The sequence below is a fragment of the Rhinichthys klamathensis genome, unplaced genomic scaffold, assembly GCF_029890125.1.
Source record: "Rhinichthys klamathensis goyatoka isolate OS25496 unplaced genomic scaffold, OSU_Roscu_1.1 h1tg001043l_1, whole genome shotgun sequence".
NCBI lineage: Eukaryota > Metazoa > Chordata > Actinopteri > Cypriniformes > Leuciscidae > Rhinichthys > Rhinichthys klamathensis.
Window position 1 is genome coordinate 132,580 of NW_026607318.1, and position 24,726 is coordinate 157,305.

Below are 24,726 nucleotides of genomic sequence, written 5' to 3' on the forward strand. Positions count from 1 at the left end.
AAGACAGTGCCTGTGAGGGAGATCAACTGTTGATCTCTGATGATCACTTTAACAAATAAAAAAGACAGGAAATGGTCTTAAAGGGATAGTTCACTTTGAAATTAATTTTTGGTATGTTTTAGCTTACCTCAAGGGCATCCAAGATGTAGGTGACTTTGTTTCCACAGTAGTTTCAATTTTGATATTTTTAGGTCAAACCGTTCTTGTCTGTCAGTCATATAATGCAGGTCTATGGTCACTTCCTCAAAGAGCATGCACAGAGAAGTCCAAATTAAACATGATTTAATGACTCGTAAATGTAAGTACACATTGATGGCCTAAGACACGAAACGAGCGGTTTGTGTGAGAAAACGAACAGTATTTATATAGTTTTTACCTCTTGTAAACACAGCCACGTCCAAGTGATCTGAGGGCGCCGGCGCTTCGGTCTTTTCCGGCAAGCGTGTACGTCACTCATTGTTTACACAGAACAGAGATTGTAGGTAAGACGGCTAATTAAAATGGTACTAATTTGCGCTTATCCGGAATGTTTAAACCGTCGTAAAAGAAAAAAAAGAAAAAAAAAAGAAAAAAAGAAACAATTGTATGAGTGACGTACATGCGCGAGAGATCACTTCCGGCGCTTGCCGGAAAAGACCGAAGCGCCCGCGCCCTCAGATCACTTGGACGTGGCTGTGTTTACAAGTGGTAAAAACTATATAAATACTGTTTGTTTTCTCACACAAACTGCTTGTTTCGTGTCTTAGGCCATCAATGTGTACTTACATTTACGAGTCATTAAATCATGTTTAATTTGGACTTCTCTGTGTATGCTCTTTGAGGTGGTGACCATAGACCTGCATTATATGACTGACAGACAAGAACGGTTTGACCTAAAAATATCAAAATTGAAACTACTGCGGAAACAAAGACACCTACATCTTAGATGCCCTTAAGGTAAGCTAAAACATACCAAAAATTAATTTCAAAGTGAACTATCCCTTTAATGAGTGAGGTATACAGTGTGCTCTTAAAGTCTTGCCTTGGCCTTAGTCTGCTGTAGTTCATGCTCCAGTCTGTTCTTTTCATTTTTCAGCATCTTGTTGGTCTCGGTTAGAGCACTCATACTATCCATCCGCTTCATCATGTCTTCCTGCTGTGTCAAGGTCTTTGTTGTCACCTGTAGATCGAGATGTTAACTGACTGCATGTTTTTTGTTTTGTTTTTTTCCAAATCAGATCAAGTTAGGTGAAGTGTTAACTTTCTTTTATGTTAAATGTTTTCTCTTGTGCCAACTAAACATTTAGCAACAACTAAATATATAAATAAAATAAAAAATAAAAATGTATAAAATAATAATAATGGACAAACAGATCCCATTTAGACACTCATGCCATTGGTTAAGCCAACCAATTGCAGATGGAGAGAACATTTAGGAAAACTGTTTGAAAACACTTTTTAGGACCTGTAGCTTTTCTCTCTCTGCATTGAGGCTGTCCTGTAGTTCTTTCAGCTCTCCCTCAAGGTACTCCATGCGCTGTTTATAGCGCAGGGTCTCCACCTCTGCCACTTCCAACCGGGTCTCAGTAATCTCCTTCTCCCGCCGTACAAACCTGTTGGGAATGAGAGGCCACATCATTACCATTCCTTTCATGTATAGTACTGCAAAGCATTTTGCCAGCATGTCATGACCCTTCAAAAGGGTCACGTTGCCATGGGGTTTTACCTGAGAATGTCCAGGATCTGCTCATGAGACTTGCCCTCCTCATTCAAAGAGATGTTCAGACTGCTCTCTTTAGCGCTCTGCTGCTGGGTGCAGGCGGTTATCTTGCTGCTCAGGTTCTCCATCTGCTCGTGGAGCATGGTGTTTTGCTTCTGCAGCTCCACAGCTCTCTTCTGCTCTTTAGAAAGTTCGTCCTGAGGAGAAAAATATAGATGAATTCAACCAAGTAAAAGCTCTACAAAGGATAGCGTTATTGAGATAGTCCACCCAAAAAATTTTATTCTATCATCATTTACTCAAGTCTTTCCAAACCTGTATGACTTACTTTCTTCTGTGTAACAGAAAAGAATATATTTTGAAGCATGTTGATAACTAAACAGTTTCGGTTCCCATTGACTTCCTATTGTATGGATGGACAAATACAATGGAAATCAATGGGAACTGACACTGTTTGGTTATCAACATTCTTCAAAATATATTATTTTGTGCTCAGCAGAAAAAATAAATGCTCATAAATTGATGTGTCGTCAGTGTGAGGTGACAATTACACATACAATGTTGTGTCAATATACCAAAGCCTTGCAGAGATGCAGCCTCAGAGTCAGCTTGGCACAATGCCAAAATAATTTCGTTGATGCATTATTCAAAAACAGTTTGGTCAATCAAAAAGCTTTTAACGACTTTTTGGCATCATGGTTCGATTATGATCTAAATCAATTTTAGTGAAAACCAGACCAACGGTCTAGGAGTTTGGAAAGAAGTTTTTAAAAGAAACTCAAAATGGCAGACAGCAATTCTGACTCAAGGAATCTATCAAGACCACTTTCATTAAATTAGGCCAAAATTAACAAAAAGCTATTAGCATCTTTTTTAAATGTAATTAAAAGTTTTGCACCAGCCGGTTCCTTTTTTTTTTAACATACTTCTGCCACAGGATCTCACCTTCAGTCTCTTCTCTTGCTGTTCCCAGCCCGTCCGACCCTGATGCAGTTCAGATGCAGCTTTCTGAGCCTTCTCCTCTAGCTGCTTCAGGTTCTGCACTGACAACTGCCCCTGTTTCTTGGCAGCCTGTAGGGCTTCCACATCCGCAGCATGCAGCATGAGCTCTCGCTCGTATTTATTCTGAGCCTCTGCAGCCAGCTTAGCCTTGGGCCAGAAATAAGACACAGGTGAGTAAACATCCAAGAAAATCAGTGGGTAGCTGTGTAAAGAAACAATTCTGATTTGTTCCAGGAGTGTCACGCCTACCTGAAGTTTGCTGTCCTGTGTGGCTCTCTGCTCCTGGGCCACCGCTGCCACAGCTCTCTGTAGGGCATCCTGCAGCTCCGTCTGCATGTCTGTCACGTTCCTCTTCAGTTCCTTCACCTGTTGTGCATCCAAAAGAAGGGGTTTCAATCTTTATAACTTTACTATACAGAACAGCTACAACAAACATTGACGTGCCATCCGGGTGTGTTCCTTACCCGTTCTTCAACGCTATCTACAGCTTTCATCTTCTCCTCCTGGAGCTCCAGCTTTTCCTTCTCTGCTTCTAGCAACCGGGCTTCCAGCTGCTGGTTCAACTCCCGTGCAGTCTTCAGCTGGCCGTCAATGGAAGTTCGTGCCTGCTCAGCCAACTAGAAGTAAAACATAGGACACATTTTAGTACTGTGGCTACTTGAGACTCGCGTTAAAATGGGGCAGTCGTGGCCTAATGGTCAGAGAGTCACTACTCCTAATGTGTGTGAACTTGGATTGGTTAAATGCAGAGGAAAAATTCCAAGTATGGGTTACCATACTTGGCCTTTACTCAAAATCAAATGAAAAGGTTAAAGCAGATTATCACCTGCTTCTCTTTGTTTACAGACTCCTCCAAGCTGAGCACCATGGATCTGTACTGCTCTACGTTGGTGGTGGTGTTCTTCAAACGCTCCTTCAGGTCAGAGTTCTGTTCTTCAGCCTGCTGTAGACGTGCTTGGAGCTCATCTACCTCCTGCTGAGGAACGCCAGGAGCTGAAACTGCACATAACAGGACAAATATTTACAGCACTGGAAATTATGACACTCACAACTCCATCCTCTAATTTCTGTTTACCTTTGGGTAATGTCCTGACAGGCTGTTTAGGTGCTGTGCCAAGGTTCTCGCTGTTCAGTTGCTGTCTCATGGAGGTGACCTGCTGTTCAGCAGTTCTTAGCAGCTCTTTAGTTTTCTGATGTAGTGCTGTCTGTGCCTCCAACTGCTTCTTAACCCCGAGCAGCTGAGCCTAGCCAATAGAATTGAGACACATTAACAATGTTTTAGGTGTAGACAGGTCCACTTGTGGGGTTGTATAGGTTAGATAAACAAGTTGTTTGATAAACAAGTTGAACATTGTGAATCTTCACTAACAAAAAAGGGAGTGAATTTACGAGCTTACATCTTGGTTGCGTTCCAGTGAGTGTCTCTGTTCCACCTCCTGTTCCAGTTTCTTCTTTAACTGGATAATCTCTTTCTCCAGGTGCTGGGTCTGGTTGTTGTAGCGCTGCTTGGTCTCAGTCTCAGAGCGCTCCATAAAAAGCTGTGATATAATGAGGAAATTAAGAATAAGGCCAAAGATAAGAGTGCTTTGACAGAGTTGGTTGGGGGATATGTAGACAAGCTGTACCTGAATGGATTTGAGGTTGGTGAGCAGGAGATTCTGGCCCCGCTGCTCAGTCAGGACGGACTCTTTCTCCTGGGAAAGTCTGTTCTCCACCTGCCTCAGAATGTCTCGTTCCTTACGGATATTCTCAACACGCAACTGGTAAAATAAAATAAAAAAAAGTTGACAAAATAAAACTGAATATAGAATATTAGATTGCTGGTGGTCCATAAAGTATTTAATTTTCCCCTCACCTCAGCCATGGTTAGTTTCTCATTGGCCTCCCTCAGATCTTGAGTCATTGTGTGAATGATTTGCTCATGTCTCTGATGAGTGGCATTCATCTTTTGATTCTTCTCCCGTAGGGCTTCAATCTCTCGTTGAAAACCATTCACATTCTCCTGAAGCATCTCGTATCTGCCATGGACCAATTCAAATTTTAAGAATTCAATGCTTTTCAAATCATGAGTTGGAATTTGAATTAAAAAAGCTTTTCAAAAATGTTCACTGTCAATTAAATTAGTATTTTTTTATAGCATAACGAACATTCCACCAAATTTTGAGATAATTTAATAAATAAAAAATTGTTGAAATCCAAATTCAGGATAAATTACAAACCTTCACTACATTCTGGGAAATTAAATAATCTTCCACAATGGTCCAAAAAAATTTAAGTTAATTTATAAAATATAATAATATCATACATATTCAAAACAAATTCTTATGACATTTTTCCCATAACGTTATTAACATCTTAATCAGTAGCGTCTCCTGACCATAAACTTAAGTAGGGCAGATTCTGGGTCTCACCGCTAGTTTAGGATAAACAGTTTGTAAGCTCTATATTCTAAATCGCTGAACACATGCCAAACACTTTTGGCAGAGGTCTAAAGTCCTTGCGTTATTCAGCCTCAAAGTGGCACTCTAATGTTGATTGACAGGCTCTAAATACACATGACAGAGGCATAGAATGTTATCTCAGAATTGCCTTAATGTAGTATTTTTGGCCTCCGAATGTTGTAGAGGAATTCCGGTGAGAAAACGGTAACATGAAAATAAGCAGGGCAGTCTCAAATCTGCCCCAATAGCTCTTAATTGGAGGGCGCTGCAGTTCCATTTTTTACCACAGATTTTCATTTCATTTGAAAACTGTAGGAAGTTGTAGAACTAGGGAGGGCTCAGGGCAGGCACCCTCTGCCCCGTTTAGTATCATTATACATTGGGGAGAACAAGTATTTGATGCCGATCTCTTCTGCCGATTTTGCAGGTTTTCCCACTTTACAAAGCATGTAGAAGTCTGTAATTTTTATCATAGGTACTCTTCAACTGTGAGTGACGGAATCTAAAACAAAAATCCAGAAAATCACATTGTATGATTTCTAGTAATTCATTTGTATTTTATTGCATGGCATAAGTATTTGATCACCACCAACCAACCAGTAAGAATTCCAGCTCTCACAGACCTGTTAGTTTCTCTTTAAGAAGCCCTCCTGTTCTCCACTCATTACCTGTATTAACTGCACCTGTTTGAACCCGTTACCTGTATAAAAGACACCTGTCCACACACTCAAACAGACTCCAACCTCTCCACAATGGCCAAGACCAGAAAGCTGTGTAAGAACATCAGGGATAAATTGTAGGTCAGTGGGTAAATTGTAGACCTGCACAAGGCTGGTATAGGCTGCAGGACAATAGGCAAGCAGCTTGGTGAGAAGGCAACAACAGTTGGCCCAATCATTAGAAAATGCAAGAAGTTTAAGATGACGGTCAATCTCCCTCGGTCTGGGGCTCCATGCAAGATCTCACCTCGTGGGGCATTAAAGAAGGTGAGGGATCAGCCCAGAACTACATGGCAGGACCTGGTCAATGACCTGAAGAGAGCTCGGACCACAGTCTCAAAGAAAACCATTAGTAACACTACACTGTCATGGATTAAAATCCTGCAGCGCACGCAAAGTCCCCCTGCTCAAGCCAGCGCATGTCCAGGCCTGTCTGAAGTTTGCCAATGACCATCTGGATGATTCAGAGGAGGAATGGGAGAAGGTCATGTGGTCTGATGAGACAAAAATAGAGCTTTTTGGTCTAAACTCCACTCGCCGTGTTTGGAGGAAGGATGAGTACAACCCCAAGAACACCATCCCAACCGTGAAGCATGGAGGTGGAAACATCATTCTTTGGGGATGCTTTTCTGCAAAGGGGACAGGACGACTGCACCATATTGAGGGGAGGATGGATGGGGCCGTGTTTGGAGGAAGGATGAGTACAACCCCAAGAACACCATCCCAACCGTGAAGCATGGAGGTGGAAACATCATTCTTTGGGGATGCTTTTCTGCAAAGGGGACAGGACGACTGCACCATATTGAGGGGAGGATGGATGGGGCCATGTATCGCGAGATCTTGGCCAACAACCTCCTTCCCTCAGTAAGAGTATTGAAGATGGGTCGTGGCTGGGTCTTCCAGCATGACAACGACCCGAAACACACAGCCAGGGCAACTAAGGAGTGGCTCTGTAAGAAGCATCTCAAGGTTCTGGAGTGGCCTAGCCAGTCCCCAGACCTGAACCCAATAGAAAATCTTTGGAGGGAGCTGAAAGTCCGTATTGCCCAGCGACAGCCCCGGAACCTGAAGGATCTGGAGAAGGTCTGTATGGAGGAGTGGGCCAAAATCCCTGCTGCAGTGTGTGCAAACCTGGTCAAGAACTACAGGAAACGCATGATCTCTGTAATTGCAAACAAAGGTTTCTGTACCAAATATAAAGGTCTGATTTTCTGATGTATCAAATACTTATGTCATGCAATGAAATGCAAATGAATTACTTAAATCATACAATATGTTTTTCTGGATTTTTGTTTTAGATTCCATCACTCACAGTTGAAGAGTACCTAAGATAAAAATTACAGACTTCTACATGCTTTGTAAGTGGGAAAACCTGCAAAATCAGCAGTGTATCAAATAATAATAAATTTTATTTGTAATGCGCTTTTCTTAAACCCAAAGCACTATAGTAAAATAAACAGAAACAAGGGCAATACAACAATTAAAGAAAAACAATATCCTGCTCACTTTCGACATCAAATAGTATAGAAAATACGAAAAATATTTGCTGCATGCTGCTGAACAAATTTACGATTTTTTATTGATTCAGTTTATATAGAGGTCTTTCTAGTGGACGAATATTTTGGTGGGGCACTGCACCACCTGCCTATACAAACGAGCCGTGGCTGATCTCAATTATAATATTCTGGGGAAAAAATGCTCACATTGGCCCTCATTTATCAAAAGTGCGTACACCAAATTTCCAGCGTACACCCAAACCCACGGTGACTTTGAGATTTATCAATATGGACGTTGGTGTACGGAACGCTCAAATCCTACGCCAGCTCAGGAGGTGGTGTACGCACGTTTTGTGTTAGTGCAGAAATGCGCAGAAAAACAATTCCTAACACCACAAAACGCACTGACAAACTAAAAGATATGATATATTATGACCAACAACAACAACATAGTAATTATAAACTTCAGTGTTTATTTTTGTGCAACATGGACTTCAATGTTTAATTTGTGTGACTTTACCAAAGCATTTGATTTGAAGCCATATGTATTCCTTCAGGCCTCGTTTACACTGCAGGTCTTGATGCCCAATTCTGATTTGTTGCCTATATCCGATTTTTTTTACCGTCCGTTTACACGTTCTTTAAATTGTGACCCATATCCGAGTCATGTGTTTACACTTAACTGAAACATCGCGCATGTTTAAAGGGGTCGTCTTGCTCAGATGGACGAAGCGCAGCGAGATCTCAGGACAGGTGGGAACATACAACATGATCTCATAAAAGTGAGTAGCCTATCTATAGCACAAATTTTATTTCTCATGCCATTTATAGCCTACGCCAAAAATAGTTTTTGCTTGCATATGATACGCACTGTAAACGTGCGTATTAAACGCCATAAAGCTATATTTTTGGCGTAAATGCCACGTGAAAAAATCGTGGCGGGCTTTAACGAGGAGCAGTGGGTCCGAAATTTTAGGATGAGCAAGCCAACGTTTGATATGTTGTGTCAACGTGTGTCCACATTCCTCTCCTACGACGACACAATGTTTCATCGGGCCATCCGTCCATCCGCAGATGCGCGTCTGGGTTTCTCTCGTCATTAAACCGCGGAGACGCAGCCTAATGCCTCGGAAAATCCGATCTGCCTGTTTACATGACAGTCGCATTGGCACATATCCGATTTACATCTGATTTATTTCCACATATGAACGAGGCCTGAAACCGATCTCGAAATATCCGAATGCATGCGTTTTTTTCCTGTTTACACTGTCATAGAACACATCCGATCTGTGTCGCATACGAGTAAAAAATCGGAATTGGGTCACATTTCACTGACAGTGTAAACGAGGCCTCAGTTGCGAGCCTGTGCGCTTTACCCTGACGTTTCAGGTGCGCACGGACTGGGTTCGGTAATGAAAGGCTTTCAATGACCAAAAAATAATTCAGACTGACAAAATAATAAAAAATACATTCTTCTTCTTTTAAATAATAATAATAATAATACAAATAAATAATAATAACGACGTTCTTCTTCTAAATAACAACAAGCGTCATTAATAATAAAAATCATAATAATAAGAAGAATATTACAAATTGTCATGCAATTATTAATGTGAATGAATGGTACTCCACATCACATCATCATCGTCACTATTGTACACCCCAATACATGTGACGCGATTCGAAATTGAATGCTAATTGTTTCAAAAGACGTGCCGTAAAATATTGCATTGTGATAGGACATTTCGGCTCCACGTCGGAGAAGTTTCTCTTCTATGCCGTCTTCCGTGTGTACATGGCGTAAAATGAGGGCGTGGGGGAAGCGGAGACTTGAATATATAGGGGCGTGCTATTCTAATGACGATCGTTTTCAGCCGCGGGATTTATCAAGGGCAGGTATTGCGTACACCTGGATTTCAAAGGTACGCACAGCTTCATAAATCAGGCGGTGAGAGGAGTGTAAGCATAATCTAACGCCAACATATACGCCCGTTTCTACGCAAGAATGATAAATGAGGGCCATTGTGTATGTGAAATGTTGATTGTAAATGAATTAAGATAAAAGCCACATGCAACAAAATGTTAACACGTAGCTATGGCTGGACTGCTCAAGTTAAAGTGAGGTAATAACATTAAACATCCAACTTAAATTCAGATTCCACGCAAACTGAGATATTTCAGACAAGTTGTGCTCACCGTTTAAAGGCGAACTCCAGCTGAGAGGAAAGTTTAGCCTTTTGTGAGAGCAGGTCAGACACTTGACCACGAAGCCTCTCAATCTGTTCATTCAGAAGCTTGTCGTTTTCTGCCTTCTCTTTTTTATATGTTGTGAAGGCATCATTAAGCTGAGGGGTGAAAACACGCAGTTTAATGGTTAATATTAAATGTCCAAATGAGATTTGTGCTATTGAGTCATTTTATAAGAAACAGTTCACCCAAAAATTAAAATTGTTCAAATTTACTCAATTTTATGTCGTTTCAAACCAGTAACACAAAAAGAACAGTCTAGCGGAATGTATATGCTGCTCTTTTCCATTCAACAAAAGCATACAGGTTTGGGAGAAACTGGAAGAATTCTCTCTTTAAAGTAGAGAACCAAGGTGAGTCAATCTGTCTAACCTGTTTAAGTGCTGCTTTAGCCTGAGTTGCCTGGACAGATTCTGAAGCTGCAGATCTCAGGGGTGTAGATCTGGTGGACATGGGTCCTGACCTGCTGGGAGTGGTGGACTGAGATCCAGCCTCTAAACCTGAACACAACCGCAGGACTTCATTTAACATTTCATCAAATGCCAACACAAAGGAGAGGCCATTTGGCCTAAGGGGAAAATTTTCACCCTGTGGGGGGAGCTCGACTCCGGCTGTCTGCAACAGGATACGATACATGTCTCTTTGTCGGATGGCAGAGTCAGCCAGCTGCTTCTGGTGGTTTTGCTGATCTTTGATTTGCTCCAGTTCCTTCTGAACCTTCTCCAGACTCTGATCCATCTCTGTTTGTCTGAAAGAGCAGATACTGATTTTTATTTACTGATCTTCATAGTGTTACTAAAGAATAGCAGGGCAATGTATATAACAGTTCTGGCAGATCTTCTCTAAGAGGAAATATGTGTATTTATTCATGTGGTCTATATGCCACTCCCAAGATCACAAGGTCAGTACCTGGCAGTCTTAGCCTGGTTCTGGTCCCTCTCTCTCTGCTCCTCCAGGTCTCTGATCTGGGCCAGAAGGTTCTGGTTCTGCTGCTGAAGCTCTTGGACGCTTCGGAAGGCCACCTGCCGTGAGCCCTGGACCTCAGAGCTGCTGCTCACAGCTGAGCTTAAGTCCTCACGCACCACCTGATTACCACGTGCCTCCTCCACCTCTACCAGCAGCACACTTACCTAAATCGTGAAAAAAATTGGGAAAAGTATGTCGATTTTGTGACCAGATTTACTGTGTTGTCTGAGCCTGAAAATAGGCATTTCATCTCAATGTTTATTGTAAGAAGCTTACCTGTTCAGACATGTCTGCTAACTGTCTCTTTGATCTCTGATTATCTCTCTCTAGCCCTAAAGCTCTTTTATTCGCTTCATCGGTCACCTTCTGCAGTCGATGGACCTCCTGATATACAAGAGAAAAGACAAAGACTAGCATCTACTGATTGACCATCATGTTTTTTCTCTTTTGCCGACTCTCATATATGTGCAAACCTTCATAGCTTGCTCCAGTTTGGCACAGAGGCTAGACATGGACTTCTGCATGTTCTCATATTCCTCTCTCTGGCGTTTCAGGATAGGAGCTTTGTTCTCCACCTCCAGAACTATCTCATCTAGAACCTTGTTCACACGCTTGCTCTCCAGTTTCTCCAGGTGCAGCTGGTCTTGTGCCTCCACAAAGGCATTATACAGCTGAGAGCAAATACCAACAAGTTACTTATAACGACAAACATAATATATTGCTGAAATCAATCGTGCTAATGGGCCAAAAAAAATTATTCATTATTTTGTGATAAACATTTTATACCTCCATTAGCTTCATGCCTGGCTTAACAATCTTGGCCACTGCAGCTGCAGTTGGCGAGAGGTTTGTCAGCTCTTCTTCTGTGAGAGCTGGAACACCTTTTGAAGTTTACAAATTCAGACTGAAATCTTGCACAATTACATGATTCAAGAATCTGAAAAGATTCTGCAGCCAAAAACAAAAACTGACACAAACTTAGGCAGGTTTTTTGTCTGTGCATTACCTCTTCTCTTAAAGTCTGCAAGGCGTGTGTTGGAGTTCTCCAGCTCTTTCTCCAGATTCCTGACCTTCTCATGTAGATCAGACTCTGCTTTCTCCCTCACACCCTGCAGCTCTGACAGCTTCTTCTCTGTACCTTTATTGGCTGTTGATAAAAGAGGCATTTGGCACATTTAAAACATTCACAGTGAGGTAATAAGATAATTTTCAAAACCACTCAAAACAAAACAGAGACAATAGATATGTTCAGAAAAGAATTTTGATATCACTACTCTATCTGCAGTATTTGCATACCATGCACAGATTTTGTGCATGCAATACCAGGATGGCCTTCTACATTTCCCAAAATGTGCAGTATACAATAGAACACACTATGTGTACTCAGGGAACTACACTAACATTTTCCACTGGTGGCACTTGCGCTACTTACTTTTTCAGTTACTAGCGCAAAACATGATTTGGTCGCACAAATTATTTATAGTAAGCTACTCTGGATAATAATGACCAATAATGAAACTGTATTGCATACAGATGTGCTTTTTATTTTACTTGCCATCTTTTAAACCAAATGCCTTCTTGTTTTCTTTAAAATTGGTTGGGATAGATTTACTGCAATAGAAAATACAGTAGGCCTACACAATAAAGTGCTAAATGAATTTCTTTTGGATTTCAACATGCTATTGCAGGCACAGATGGGTAGACTTCTGAACTCTTAAGGAAAAATAAAATAAATATAATCCACTTCGCGTGCTTCATACTGTCATAGTGAAGCTTCAATGATTTGTGTTTGAATTGTTTTGACGCAGTTACAAATTTGGACAGTCCTGAAGGCCCACAGAATTTACAGTAGGGCTGCACGATATTGGTAAAAAATGACATTGCGATATTTGATTTTTCTGTGATATATATTGCGATATAAAACCAATTTCAAACAAAAAGCTCTATTTGGAAAGAATGAATCATTCTAGAATGACTGGGGTGGTTTTGTCATGGAGTAAATCCACATAGAAACTAATATTAATAGAATGTTTTAATGTAGTTAACTAGACTTTAATAAATGGAACCTTATTGTAAAGTGTTTCTGATTTATGTCTCTTGAGTTCAGTGTTGGACAGATCAGTTGTTTTAACCATTCATTAAAGTGAATCGGTTCAAAGGAGTCATATTAGTTTGCGAATCGGACGTGTCATTAACGGACCACGGCACACGTTGTGTGATTATCCAGGCAGTTTAGGACATCGCAAAAGATTTGTCTCACTCTCAACACAGAAAACATTTCATCACTAGATAGATTTTTTTGTTTTGTTTATTGAAAGTGTGGTTTATGTCATATTTGTGTGGAAAGCTTTTCAGAGAAGATGAGGCAACGTTATTTTAGCACAATTCACAACCAGTGGTAGTTCAGGAAAAAAATGCCATCGTGTATTCTCAAAGATATTCAGTCAACTCAATTCATTAATATGAGCGAGGGCGGGAGAGAGAGCAAGACAGTGTGAAGACGGCGAGAGAGTGCGCGCGCGCGGCTTTCACTCTCTCTCGTTCTCTCAGTTAAACAAGCGCGAAGCCAACTTGATGTGTTGAATGCTCAGAGAACGTTATAAAACGTATTCTTAAAATACACATTTCTGTTTTAATAAATGCTCATAGTAAATCATAGCATATTGCCTAAAACATATAGGTACAAAAATAATCAAACGGTGATACATTTGCGACCCATTAAAAATTAGGGTCGCAATGGCATTTCAGGTCGCAGTGTAGTTCCCTGGTACTATTATATCCCACAATGTAATGTGCTCAACCTTCCTTTTTCAGTGTGATGAATGAATCAGAAAAAATCTTTATAAGGAATTGTTCAAACCTTCCATCGTCTCCTTCAACAGTTTGTTGAGCTCTTCAACGGCTCTGTTCAATTCAGCATTCTTGGCTTCAGAGTCTGCTGCTGCATTCTGTGAACAAACAAAAGGATTCAGATTTGAATCATACCACACATTAACGTTGGATGCTGCACAACAAATATCAACATTTACTGACCTTGTACAAATTACAGAGTTTAAGGTTAGCATTCAGCTCATTGCGGTACTTTTCCTCCATCGAGGCCCGTTGCTCTTTAGCCTAAAATATAAGACAAACAACGCACCTTGATTAAATTTCTCTTCTATGTCAAGTGGTGGAGCAAACAAGAATAAGAAGGGGATAGTGAACCTCTTTGAGTTTGTTCATCAGATTCTCAGTACTCTTCTGCATGTTGTCGTTGTTTTTCTTGAGCGTGTTCACTTGGTCCTGAAGTCTGGTCACCTGATTATGACATATATGATTGATGCAGACAGGTGATCTAATAAGAATACAGGCTAATATTTAAATACACATCTCAAAAATTCCTCAAACCTCTTCCTTCTTGGTCTCAAAAGAGCACCTGAGCTCCAGGACCTCTTTGCCCTTGTCTCTGAATACTGTGTACAGCTCGTCTGTCTTACTCTTCAGCTCTGAATTCAGCCATGTGTTCTGGTTCTGGAGAAGCTCCTTTTCTTGCTCCATTCGCTTCTCACGATGCTGATGAGAAAGAAACACAGTAAACCATTTAAATGTTCAAATAAAAATATGTAATCAAGGGTCAGATGTATTAATTCATCATATTAGAGACCAAATAACAGCTAAATGAGAGTCACTGGTTACCTGGATGGAAACTTCAGATGACTGAAGTTCATCTAGTTTAAGCTGGAGCTCCATCTTGATTGTGCTGGTCTCTGCGAGTTTGTCATTGAGACGTTTGAGATCCTCTGTATATTGACCATAAGAGACATGTTAGCAATTACACACGTCAAAAGTACAGGTACTTTGGTAAAAAAATTAAATAAAAACTCAACAGCACAAAACAATGAATATGTTCAGAGAAGAATACTACTACAATATGCCGTGTATAATATGCAAACTGTGCACAGATTTCTGTTTGAAATACAAGTGTGGCCATTTCTCAAAGTGTGCAGTACACATTAGAACACATTATGCGCTATTATATCACACAAAGCAATGTGCTCAGTCTTCCTTTTCCAGTGTGATGAATGAATCAGAAAAATTATCTGATGAAATTAACAACTACTTGACAATTTTTTTGACATGATAAAATAAAAGACATTTGCAAAAAAGGCCAATTTTGTATGAAACTATTATTTGATTGATTAAATAAAACTATGCATGTTGGCAATGGGCTATATGCACGCATAACTTCCGCGTTTGACGCAAGGATGCTCGTGCGTTTCCGGTTGGGGTGATTTAAAGCGGAGGAAAACCGAGGAAAACGGTATTATGGCAGAGTCTTCAAAATTTACTGTCCTCTCGTCTTTGAAACGAAACTTTAATACGTTTAGATGTAATTTTATATATAGTTATGTTTATTTAATATAATAAACACAGAAGCATAAACAAAATGAGGACTGTCTGTTTTGTCTGTTTTTGTGACTAACGTTTCTTTAGTATAGCAATAGAGTATAAAAACCAATATAAATTCTCGGTATAGCATTGGACTCTACGATCGGCGGAAGTAATCCAGCATCCTTAGACCTTCACCGGAAATACCGCCGTGCATAGAGCCTATTACCTCACTGATGAATTTATTTCTGATTGACAGTTTAGTTGAACAACAAAGAAATACTTAACTGGTACATTCCATTCCGTTTAAATTTAATTTGTTAATATAATTAACTTTTATAAAGAACTCTGAACAACAGCATATTCATTTTTGCAACAGTATCAAAATTGGTATGAAGAACTTCCACATTTCTGTACAGCAATAATACTATGTGCAAATAAAAAAGCCCTCTAATTCCTCAATTAAGTAATGAAAACAATCTTGACATAAAATTCCAATGTCAACCACAACCTTGATCACTGATGTAAAAAATAGTGCCATACCACTGAGGTTTTCCACTTCTTGAGATCTCTTCTCAAGCAACCGTGAGAGCTCTCGGTTTTCTGCCTCAATTTCATACTTGGCTCTTGGTGGCGTACTCTGAAATGCAAAAACATTGGGATATTTACATCATCTTTAACTGCTCAAAATATTAAGGCCCATACGAAGCATGGCAGGTGAGAAACTCAAATCGTTACCTCTTGCGTTGTTCCCTGCTCTTCCTCTACATCTTTCAACTTCTTAAGTTCCTCGGCTTAAAAAAAAAAAAAGAAGCACAAGCACACCCATGTTTTACAGCAGCTCTGTGTCAATACAATCCATATATAAAAATAGAATAAAGCATAGTACTTACTGAGACGGATGTTCTCCTCTTTAATACTATGATACTCTTTACTTTGGGACAGGAACTGCTCATGACTCTCAGCTAGCTTCTTCTCAAGATTAAAGTATTGTTGCTCTGTTGATTAAAAACAAACATCTGTAACATGTTTCACTGGGACAATTGATACCAACAGCTCTTTTGACACTTCATTATTAAGACTGCTGATTTAGGAATAAAAATACCACGAGAAGTGAATTAATTATGCTTTATAGATTTACAAGAGAGGCTATATATGCTCGACATTCTCTTTATCTCTTAACATAATTTTAAACATATTCTTTAAATGGAAAAGACAAACATTTTCTTTGGTCTGTCACTACATCTCAGTATTAATAACTAACGTTAGTTAACTATTTATACCAAAAACTTAAGTAGACTCAACTTGGTAGATAATTTATGCAGAAGATACAAGCCTCTCCAGAATAATCACCCAAACAACTTGTTCTTCAATCTGCATAAACGCGTTTATGATGCCTAAACATGCTGTCTAGTCATGCAGTACATTACTTTATAAGACACACAGCTGTTGAATGACTATCTGGCCCGCCTGCTACCGTTACTCACCGCAGTCTGCTTTATACCGCTCGTACTGAGATTTCAGTAAGTCTATTTCCGTCTGCTGCTCTGATAGAACCTTCTCGAGCTTGTTCTGAATGGCTTTCGGCAGTTTGTTTATCTCACTTCTCTCCAGCGTTTGCTGAAGAAGTGCCGCCATCTCTCCAGCTCACTGCAAGAGTTAGCATTAGCTAGCTACTGCCCCTACGTCATATGTGAGCGATACAAACTCAAGTCGCAAAGCAGCACGGACCTACGAGCATATTGTCCAATCAGGTCGCTTGAATTGAGTTGCGTGAGATTGATGCGACGATGCGTCACACGTATTGGTTCCACTGAGAACTCATCAGCTGTTTGGAGAAGGGTGCCTGATCTGAAGGTACGTTTGAAGGATTGTCTTTGCAATTCTTTCAGAAACATCGTTGTTACATTGTATGTTTCGTAAAACGTCATTATTCTCAATGATTTTATAAAAAAGTTTACTCTTGCAAATGTATTACTTATAGTTTTCATTCAAGACGTTCAACTCTTTCTCTTCTATATTTTGGAACTTTAACCATTTGGCATAATAATAATAATCTTTCCTACTGTACACATTATAATGTGTGATGCATAAATGTAATTTTAGCATTCAAAACCATTTATTTAATTTATTAGTGTTTTTTAGTCTTTTTTTTAGACAAAATACTATTTTAATTTTAATACTGGCGCTTTATTGGTTATCGGCCATAACATGGAAATTATTTCACACTATATTTGTCATGATCAAAAGGCTGACTAAATACACTTTTTCCTGTTTGTTTATTTACTGTCATTGAGAAGATTGACACTGATTTATTGATTAATTTGCTCTGGTACAGGTAATAATGATAATAATAGTAAAAATAAATGTTTCCTTAATAACTGCAATACCTGTCAGTGAAACTCTGTATAAAGGTATTTTAACATTATTTGGCATCTGTTTGGGAAGTGTAACATATGTTTTATAGTTATTTTACAGTTGCAACTTGCAAGCAGGTTAATATGACACAATATTGATATGTATTATTGTTTATGTGTGCGGGCAGAATGGGTAGGAGTTACTTTGTTGATGAAGCTGTGGAAAAATATCTTGGTGGTCTTCTGGCAGATCCCGGATCATGTGTGACTGGACTCCTGGCTGGTCAGGTGAGGAAACTAAACTAACCTATATTTAATCGTGTCAGTTCACAGAACAATTTATCCTAACATTTTCTTTTTACAGTCCTCTCCTCAAAGAGATTTTGTGGTGCTGGCCGTGCAGACTCCTCAGAGGGAGAGTGAGGGGCAGCTGAAGTCTTCTAGAGGAAGCGGCCCACTGGATGACATTGATGTGCAGTGGGTCACAGAACATGCCAGGCAGGTGGGTAGCCTGATGTCTTGCCACTCACACAATGGCTTTGAAATGTTTTTACAGTCTAGTTGTACAGGTAAGGATTTTGACTTTCTCTATTCTAGGTGTCCCGCATGTTACCAGGAGGTCTTTGTATTCTTGGCTTGTTTTTAGTGACCCCACCTGAACTCTCCAAAGATGCCCAAAACACATTAAAAAGGGTACTGTTTTTTAAAATAAATTTTATTTAATTAAAAAAAAAAACATTAATTTATTAATAATGAATTTTACTAATACTAATATACTAATAATTAAAAAATTGACTGGACCACATTTTAGCTTTTATTAAAGATGATTTTGTTGACCATCATAACTTCATCGCTTATTTTTGTGCTGATCTCTTTTTGTAGCTTATATTTGCCATGGATAAATGCATAAGTAAGGGAAGATTGTGGGAACTGACAGAGGAGGATGTGACGGATCGAGTCACCCTGCACATCTGCTCCAAAACAAAGAAGTATCCTGCACACTACATCCCTACATAATTTCCTCTGTGATCTGCAAGCATCACCCACTATAAATAACCTCAAAAGTTTGCATGATCCTTGACTTAAAATGTACAGAACTGTCTGCAAAACGCTTGATGTAAAAGATCCAAAGGTGAGAGACATTTTGGGTACTACAGTAGTATCGTCAATACGGTAGTACTCTAAGTTATGTTGTATTTGTGGCAGGTACACTATTTAAAACGTTCATTTGAACATGGATGCAAGAACATTACAAGACAGTCTTTTTGAGTGCTGTTACCTTTCTGCTGTGACCTTTACCTTACCTTTTAGTAGAAAAAATATAATTATGTAACTTTACTTAATAGAAACTCATTTTACATTTATTAATTTTTTACTGTATAAATTGAGTGTTTATAAAAGATAGATGCCTTTATCAATTTTAGGGTTCCTCACACGACGATGTTTATATTGGGGGGTCCGTGGCATCTAAAAGATTGGAAACCCCTGTTATGGAGTGTTTCCCGGGTCCCGGCGCTTCACTTCAAAAACACTGATCACAGTTCATTTTACAATTAGATGTTGCACGTCATTGTTTGCGCTGCGAGAAAGAGACTGAAAAGATTTAAAAAATCAGCAGCTTAAATATTACTTTTCAACATCATAATAACTTTATATAAGGATGTATTCTCGCAGGTTATCCTTTGCTCATTTGACAGACTCTGGAACAGATGTAATGGTTAGTTTCTAGAACATTTCTAGATCTTTGCAATGTCGAATGCAATTCCATTCATCAGCATAGCCGTATTTGCACACAGTTCTTATCAGTCATATCAATCTTAATAATGTGATACATTTATAAATTAATTATATGTCTTAATATACATACTGCCCTTCAGTCAGAGTTGGAAATATCAAAATATGGGGGCAAAAATGCCCTGGCTTGTATGAGTTGTTCTTTTATATTTATAACATGACAGTTCAGTAATATGACGCGAGCAAGAGTGCTGTTTTTCCGAGTAACAGCACATTGCAAATGTGATTAATTTTATACAACAGTTCAATAAAAACAAAAAGTTATTGACAGTTTTTTTGCTCTATTTCACTACCAAAAATAGTTCTAAACAAAGTTTGTTTTGAATCCGTGTTTTTGAACAAATCGGCCAAATCAATGATTCACTAAGCCTACTGAAACTGCATGGTATTGTGAGATGCTGTAGCTGGTATATTATCGTGAGATATGTGTATGGTATCGTGACAACCCTGTACTGATTTATAGAGTTCGGCCAAGCCAGCAGACTGGAAGTATCAGACATGTGTCTCGTCATCCTGGCCCATGTTGACCTGCTCTGTTGAGGTGGATTTGCAGATCCCTTTGACAAGATCTTCCTCTGATAACACAGACAAGTGCATGAAGGTGAGACAGAAGTCAGATGGGGTATATGAAGACAAGACAGTGTTTTATTTGTGAAGGATTTTGTGTAGATTTTAGATTTTCATACAGTGCATACAGGTTGTATCTTTCTTTGCCCCCCATGTCCAGGATTGTCTTACGAGGTGGGCTAAACAGATTGAGGCTGGTAACTGTCTCATAAGTGGCAGACAGGCATTAGATGACTCTGAACTCATCTCAGGACAGGTAAAAACAGAATTCTGTCATTTCTCTGTCATTTCTCTGTCATATTTATTTAAAATTTGAGATGAAGTAGAAATTTTTTTCTTTCAGAAAAAGAACCTAAAGACAACCCATCGTCAGACTTTCCCAGCACGGATCCTTGTCTCAGATGTCAGCTCATTTTAATCTCATCTCATAATAACGAACATTATCGATGGGATATATTTGTGTGTAGTCAAAGGTATAATGAGAATATTGATGTGACAGGAGCAGCCAGAGCTGGATGAGCGGTCCAGTGCTCTAGTTCAGCTGTGCAGTGGCTCCATGAGGGTTCGAGGGGTGGTTCACTGCAGGGCCTACATCCACAACAACAAACCCAAAGCCAGACATGCAGTACAGGTCATTAAAGCCTATTTTCAATGCTTTATGCTTAGGGATAAGTAATATTTTGGTACCATATCAGTTATAAGACGATATATATCGATATTAGATATTTAATTGTTAATGCTTATTTCCCCTCATTTTACATTTAAATTACCTTGGCGTCATCTGCAGTAACAACATCTTTTGAACACTAATACTTAAATATCTGTTAAATATAATCTTAAGCAAATCTCAATGTACATTTTTCATATCATATATTTAAGGTCGTGATGCCTGAATTAATTTCAACTAGCATTTAAAACTATTTCTGTTATTTCGTATTGGTTTATTATTCATTTATTTAGACAAAATAAGCCATAACATGAACATTATTTCACACAATATTTTCACGATCAAAAACCTGTTTATACACTTTTGTATTTGCCTGTTATTGATTGATGCTGATTTAATTTCTCCTTTGCACTGGTAGGCCATTAAGAGAGACATCATAAACACGGTTTCCTCCAGAGTGGAGATGTTTCTGGAAGATCTTTTAATAAGTGAAGGGAGTCGCAAAGGTAAAGTGATCCATCATGCCATACATATTGTCGTTGAAAGGAATGTCAACACAAAAATTTACATTCAATCATCATTTACTCATCCCCATGTCGTTCCAACCCTGTATGACTTTCTTTCTTATGTGGAACATAAAAGAAGATATTTTTAAGAATTTTGGGAACAAAACATTTAGAGTAAATCTTTTAAAAATTTAAGGTGACTTATATACATTGATGTTCCACAAACAGTTGCAAACATCAAACTGAGCACTAGATGTCAGTAGGGTGCCACCCTTTGTCCATGCCTTTGTCTTCAGTAAGTTTTGTACATGGTACAGAAATAAATGTATTCCTAATTCAAGACGTGAGTTCCCATATTGTTTCTCTAGGTCTGTGCACTGGACAACAGGCTCTTCCTCGGCGTGTGTTTGCCCCAATGCCCTTCTCCGGCCTGTCTGTGTGTGACTACATGTTCCCAGATGAAAGTACAGCTGATGTGGCCGATCGTCTTAAAGAGATGCTGGACTGGGAAACACCAGAAGAGGACATAGATATTAGTCTGGAGAGCAATCAGTGTATGTTTCCCATATTTCAATATGAGACTTTAGAGCAGGGGTTCTCAACTTTTGAACAGAGTTCAGCTCTAATCTTTCTTGATCAAACTCACCTGCCTTTAACTTTTTAGTATTTCCGAAGACCTTGGCTGTGTCTGAAAACGCCCCTATACCTTTAATAGGCACAATTTGAGGCGACAGCCATTTGTAGTGGGGTCCGAAACCATAGAGGACGTTGTCTAGTGCACTCATTCAATCCCACAATGCACCACCACAATGAGTGTACAACTGATCATGCTCAACGGCTACATAATACCCATAAGGTCAAGGTTTAATTATTTATAAAGCACATTTACAAGCAGTCACTACTGCCCCAAAGTGCTGTACAAGTACAAGAAAAAAAGTAAAACACAATAAATAATCAAAAACATTTAGAAACAACTAAATTAAAAACAAACACCATAAAGCACCGTGAAAGTCGCACGCCAAATTAATTCCTGCGTCTCGCCAGAAGATGGCGCTCACAGCTGAATCATCCATCCATCCATTCTCCAAACCACTGGTCGAATGTGGCTACAGCGTAATATCATACCGGCATAAATTCATTTTTAATTGATTATTAAATTGTTTAATTAAGGTTTATACATAGTTTCCATGACAGAGTTCAAGATCTATCTTTTTCATCTACTACTGGAGCTGCCAGTGTTCTATAAGTTTCAAACGATTAAACGGTTTTCATTCACTCCCTCAAGTGAAATATATTAGTGGAGTAATGTAGGGAATAGTGAATGAGGGTATAGTTGGTGATTTCAGTCCTTGATTAGCTTGTTCAGGTGTGTTTGATTAGGGTTGGAGGAGCAAAACTCTGCAGGAAAGTGGACCTTGAAGGCCAGAGTTAAGAACCCTTGCTTTAGGGATTAATTAATTCTCTCACTTTATTTGAGTGTCTCATGAAATTTCACTATTGTATTGGTTTGTATCACCTCGAGGCTTTTTCAAGTGGACCTCAGATCTGTTACTAGGGTATTGTGCAATGTAGAGCAAGTCCTTGCAAAGTCTTTGGGATTGACTGGATGACTGAACACATTGAAGGGACGTTATGGTTAAATGGTCAAGAATGTGTATAGGTGTGTGATTTACAGAATGCTAAGTGATAAATCTTTTCAAAAGGAGCACATACAGACACACCCTGCCTTGTTCCCCTCTAAAATAATAGCCAGCTACACCTTGCATCTTGTTCAAACCAGTTTAAGCCCACGAATATTTTCTCTATGTATGGTTAAAAGGAAAAACATAAGTGATATGTTTAACCGGAGGCTATAGAATGTCTGATCCCTTGTAATATCTGGCCCTTCGGGAATTTTGGATTATCATCTTTATGACAACACAACTCGGCCTCCTCCTTGGAAAGATGAGATTATTTTACTCTTGTTTTTTTCCCCCTTCTGGTTGTATTTCTCTCTCTTCGGTCCTACACAAGCCTACAATACCTAGATTTTTTTTACATGTTTGTGCATGTTTTTCCCCCAGTATTCTCGCCTGAATTGGAGATGAATGACAGCCACAGTGATGATTCCAGTAAACGTGTCATCTCAGAAGTTCAAGTTGAAAATCCCAAGATTCACAAAGCCCCTCAATACTATGCTGGTAAGTGCCTAATATTATTCATAATGATTAGTATAAATATTAAATCACTCTCTATTTCTTACTTCTTATTAATACAACAAATCATTCTCTTTGTATCATGGTATTAAATGGGGCTCGACAATATTGTTAATTATAATGATACATTATCTAATGATACAGTGTGAGTGACTCCATGTTCTTGTTAGTTGGACAGATGTGACCATATTTTCTTTTTGATTCCTTTTATTCTTGGAAACATTCTCATATTCCTGTTGGTTCATTTCCACCCACCTGATCTCTCTCTCTCTCTCTCTCTCTCTCTCTCTCTCTCTCTCTCTCTCTCTCTCTCTCTCTCTCTTCTCTCTCTCTCTCTCTCTCTCTCTCTCTCTCTTTCTCTCTTCTCTCTCTCTTCTCTCTCTCTCTCTCTCTCTCTCTCTCTCTCTCTCTCTCTCTCTCTCTCTCTCTCTCTCTCTCTCTCTTCTCTCTCTCTCTCTCTCTCTCTCTCTCTCTCTCTCTCTCTCTCTCTCTCTCTCTCTCTCTCTCTCTCTCTCTCTCTCTCTCTCTCTCTCTCTGTCTCTCTCTCAAACACACAGGTGTGGCAGTAGCAGCAACCATTGCTCTCCTTGCCACAGCCACATCTCTGCTGTATTTTAGTGAGTGACAATGGAAATAGCAAACAAGTCTGTATGAATGTACAAGTGAGTGTGTATATTTGTATAATATACTATATAATCTTTCAATATACTATAAAACTTTCAAATATAATCCTTAAAATTTGGACTATAAGTCTATTATAGGATTGTTATAATGTAAGATACACTATATGGCAAAAGTATGTGGAGACTCCTTTCTAATAAACAGGTTTGGCTATTCGAGTGAAGACAATCTTAATGTTACACTATATAATGACAATCTAGAGAATTCTGTGCCGAACACACTGTCTGACCTTACTGATGCCCATTGATGGGTTTATTCTTTTGCAATTGTTCTGAAATTAGACACATGAGCATAAATGAGGTCAGGTCAGGTCTGATGTTGGGTGATGGGCTTTTTTTTAGGCCAGTCAAACCATTTCTCTTCTAATTGTTGCCACAAAGTTGGAAAAAGAGTTATTTTTGTGATGAAGTACTGTGATTGGGATTTATACTTTAATAACAGAATAGACAAATCCGTTAATTTGAAAAGGTTCACATATTTTTGATAGTGTAGCTCAAAATATATATTTTTAAATAAGTTAATTGGGTAATAACATACCAGTGGCAGTTAACTAGAGGGCAAATTACACAATCATGTGTTTTGTTTTGTTTTGTTTTGTTTTTATAATTTTTTTCCTTGACAGGGGAATAAGATTTCTTACAGGTAACATGTTTTCACTTGTGCAACCTTAATAATAGATCAAAAGAAAAGCGTTAACTGTCATTATCCTACATGTCTTTGCAGAATGATTGTGGTTTTTCCAGTATTGTGCCATTTGTCATGTCATTATCAAACCAGTTTCTTCTGGCTTATGTAACCACTTAGCATGAAAGGCATACAGGAACTGACGTAATAAATTAATGTAATTAAATATAATTGCCGGAAACATTTTTTGTGTGTGAGTGTGTGTGATGATCAGCCATCTTAAACCTTTACAGACGAAGGACCCCCTGGTAGTGCATACCTTATGATTTTTACATTGCAAATCCAATAAAAAAAAAATCCTTGTAAATAAAGTGGCAAGGACAGTGAAACATTTAGG

The 24,726-nt window shown here is 39.0% G+C and overlaps 3 protein-coding genes across 3 annotated transcripts in view; 2 read left to right on the forward strand and 1 right to left on the reverse strand.

Moving 5' to 3' along the window:
* tpra (translocated promoter region a, nuclear basket protein) overlaps positions 1-16,604 on the reverse strand; it is a 28,777-nt gene extending 12,173 nt beyond the window's left edge. Inside the window, exons 1-28 of the mRNA XM_056244684.1 lie at positions 16,426-16,604; positions 15,832-15,936; positions 15,677-15,732; positions 15,482-15,578; positions 14,246-14,349; positions 13,958-14,122; positions 13,775-13,867; positions 13,604-13,684; positions 13,431-13,518; positions 11,577-11,717; positions 11,357-11,451; positions 11,044-11,241; positions 10,847-10,954; positions 10,514-10,734; positions 10,192-10,352; positions 9,977-10,104; positions 9,554-9,702; positions 4,557-4,719; positions 4,327-4,461; positions 4,099-4,239; positions 3,777-3,945; positions 3,528-3,700; positions 3,166-3,318; positions 2,951-3,067; positions 2,645-2,848; positions 1,706-1,896; positions 1,445-1,592; positions 1,022-1,159 (exon numbers count right to left, since the gene is read on the reverse strand). Of these exons, the coding sequence (XP_056100659.1) occupies positions 1,022-1,159; positions 1,445-1,592; positions 1,706-1,896; positions 2,645-2,848; positions 2,951-3,067; positions 3,166-3,318; positions 3,528-3,700; positions 3,777-3,945; positions 4,099-4,239; positions 4,327-4,461; positions 4,557-4,719; positions 9,554-9,702; positions 9,977-10,104; positions 10,192-10,352; positions 10,514-10,734; positions 10,847-10,954; positions 11,044-11,241; positions 11,357-11,451; positions 11,577-11,717; positions 13,431-13,518; positions 13,604-13,684; positions 13,775-13,867; positions 13,958-14,122; positions 14,246-14,349; positions 15,482-15,578; positions 15,677-15,732; positions 15,832-15,936; positions 16,426-16,576 (3,873 nt within the window). The 5' untranslated portion in view covers positions 16,577-16,604. The remainder of the gene's footprint in view (positions 1-1,021; positions 1,160-1,444; positions 1,593-1,705; positions 1,897-2,644; positions 2,849-2,950; positions 3,068-3,165; positions 3,319-3,527; positions 3,701-3,776; positions 3,946-4,098; positions 4,240-4,326; positions 4,462-4,556; positions 4,720-9,553; positions 9,703-9,976; positions 10,105-10,191; positions 10,353-10,513; positions 10,735-10,846; positions 10,955-11,043; positions 11,242-11,356; positions 11,452-11,576; positions 11,718-13,430; positions 13,519-13,603; positions 13,685-13,774; positions 13,868-13,957; positions 14,123-14,245; positions 14,350-15,481; positions 15,579-15,676; positions 15,733-15,831; positions 15,937-16,425) is intronic.
* Positions 1-24,726, forward strand: part of arpc5a (actin related protein 2/3 complex, subunit 5A) — a 110,998-nt gene that overhangs the window by 13,935 nt on the left and 72,337 nt on the right. The window lies entirely within an intron of this gene.
* On the forward strand, positions 17,485-24,301 carry odr4 (odr-4 GPCR localization factor homolog). The gene is made up of 13 exons (XM_056244680.1): positions 17,485-17,583; positions 17,660-17,797; positions 17,893-17,988; positions 18,178-18,284; positions 18,391-18,427; positions 19,553-19,690; positions 19,817-19,912; positions 20,000-20,059; positions 20,156-20,287; positions 20,742-20,829; positions 21,198-21,383; positions 22,893-23,009; positions 23,582-24,301. The coding sequence occupies exons 1-13, from the start codon at positions 17,485-17,487 to the stop codon at positions 23,647-23,649; spliced, it is 1,362 nt and encodes a 453-aa protein (XP_056100655.1). The 3' UTR covers positions 23,650-24,301.

Coding starts and splice junctions, on each gene's coding strand:
- odr4 (XM_056244680.1), top strand. CDS start 17,485: ATGGGTAGGAGTTACTTTGTTGATGAAGCTGTGGAAAAATATCTTGGT. Junction 17,798..17,892: donor TCACAGAACATGCCAGGCAG/GTGGGTAGCCTG, acceptor TCTCTATTCTAG/GTGTCCCGCATGTTACCAGG. Junction 20,288..20,741: donor AAGCCAGACATGCAGTACAG/GTCATTAAAGCC, acceptor TTGCACTGGTAG/GCCATTAAGAGAGACATCAT.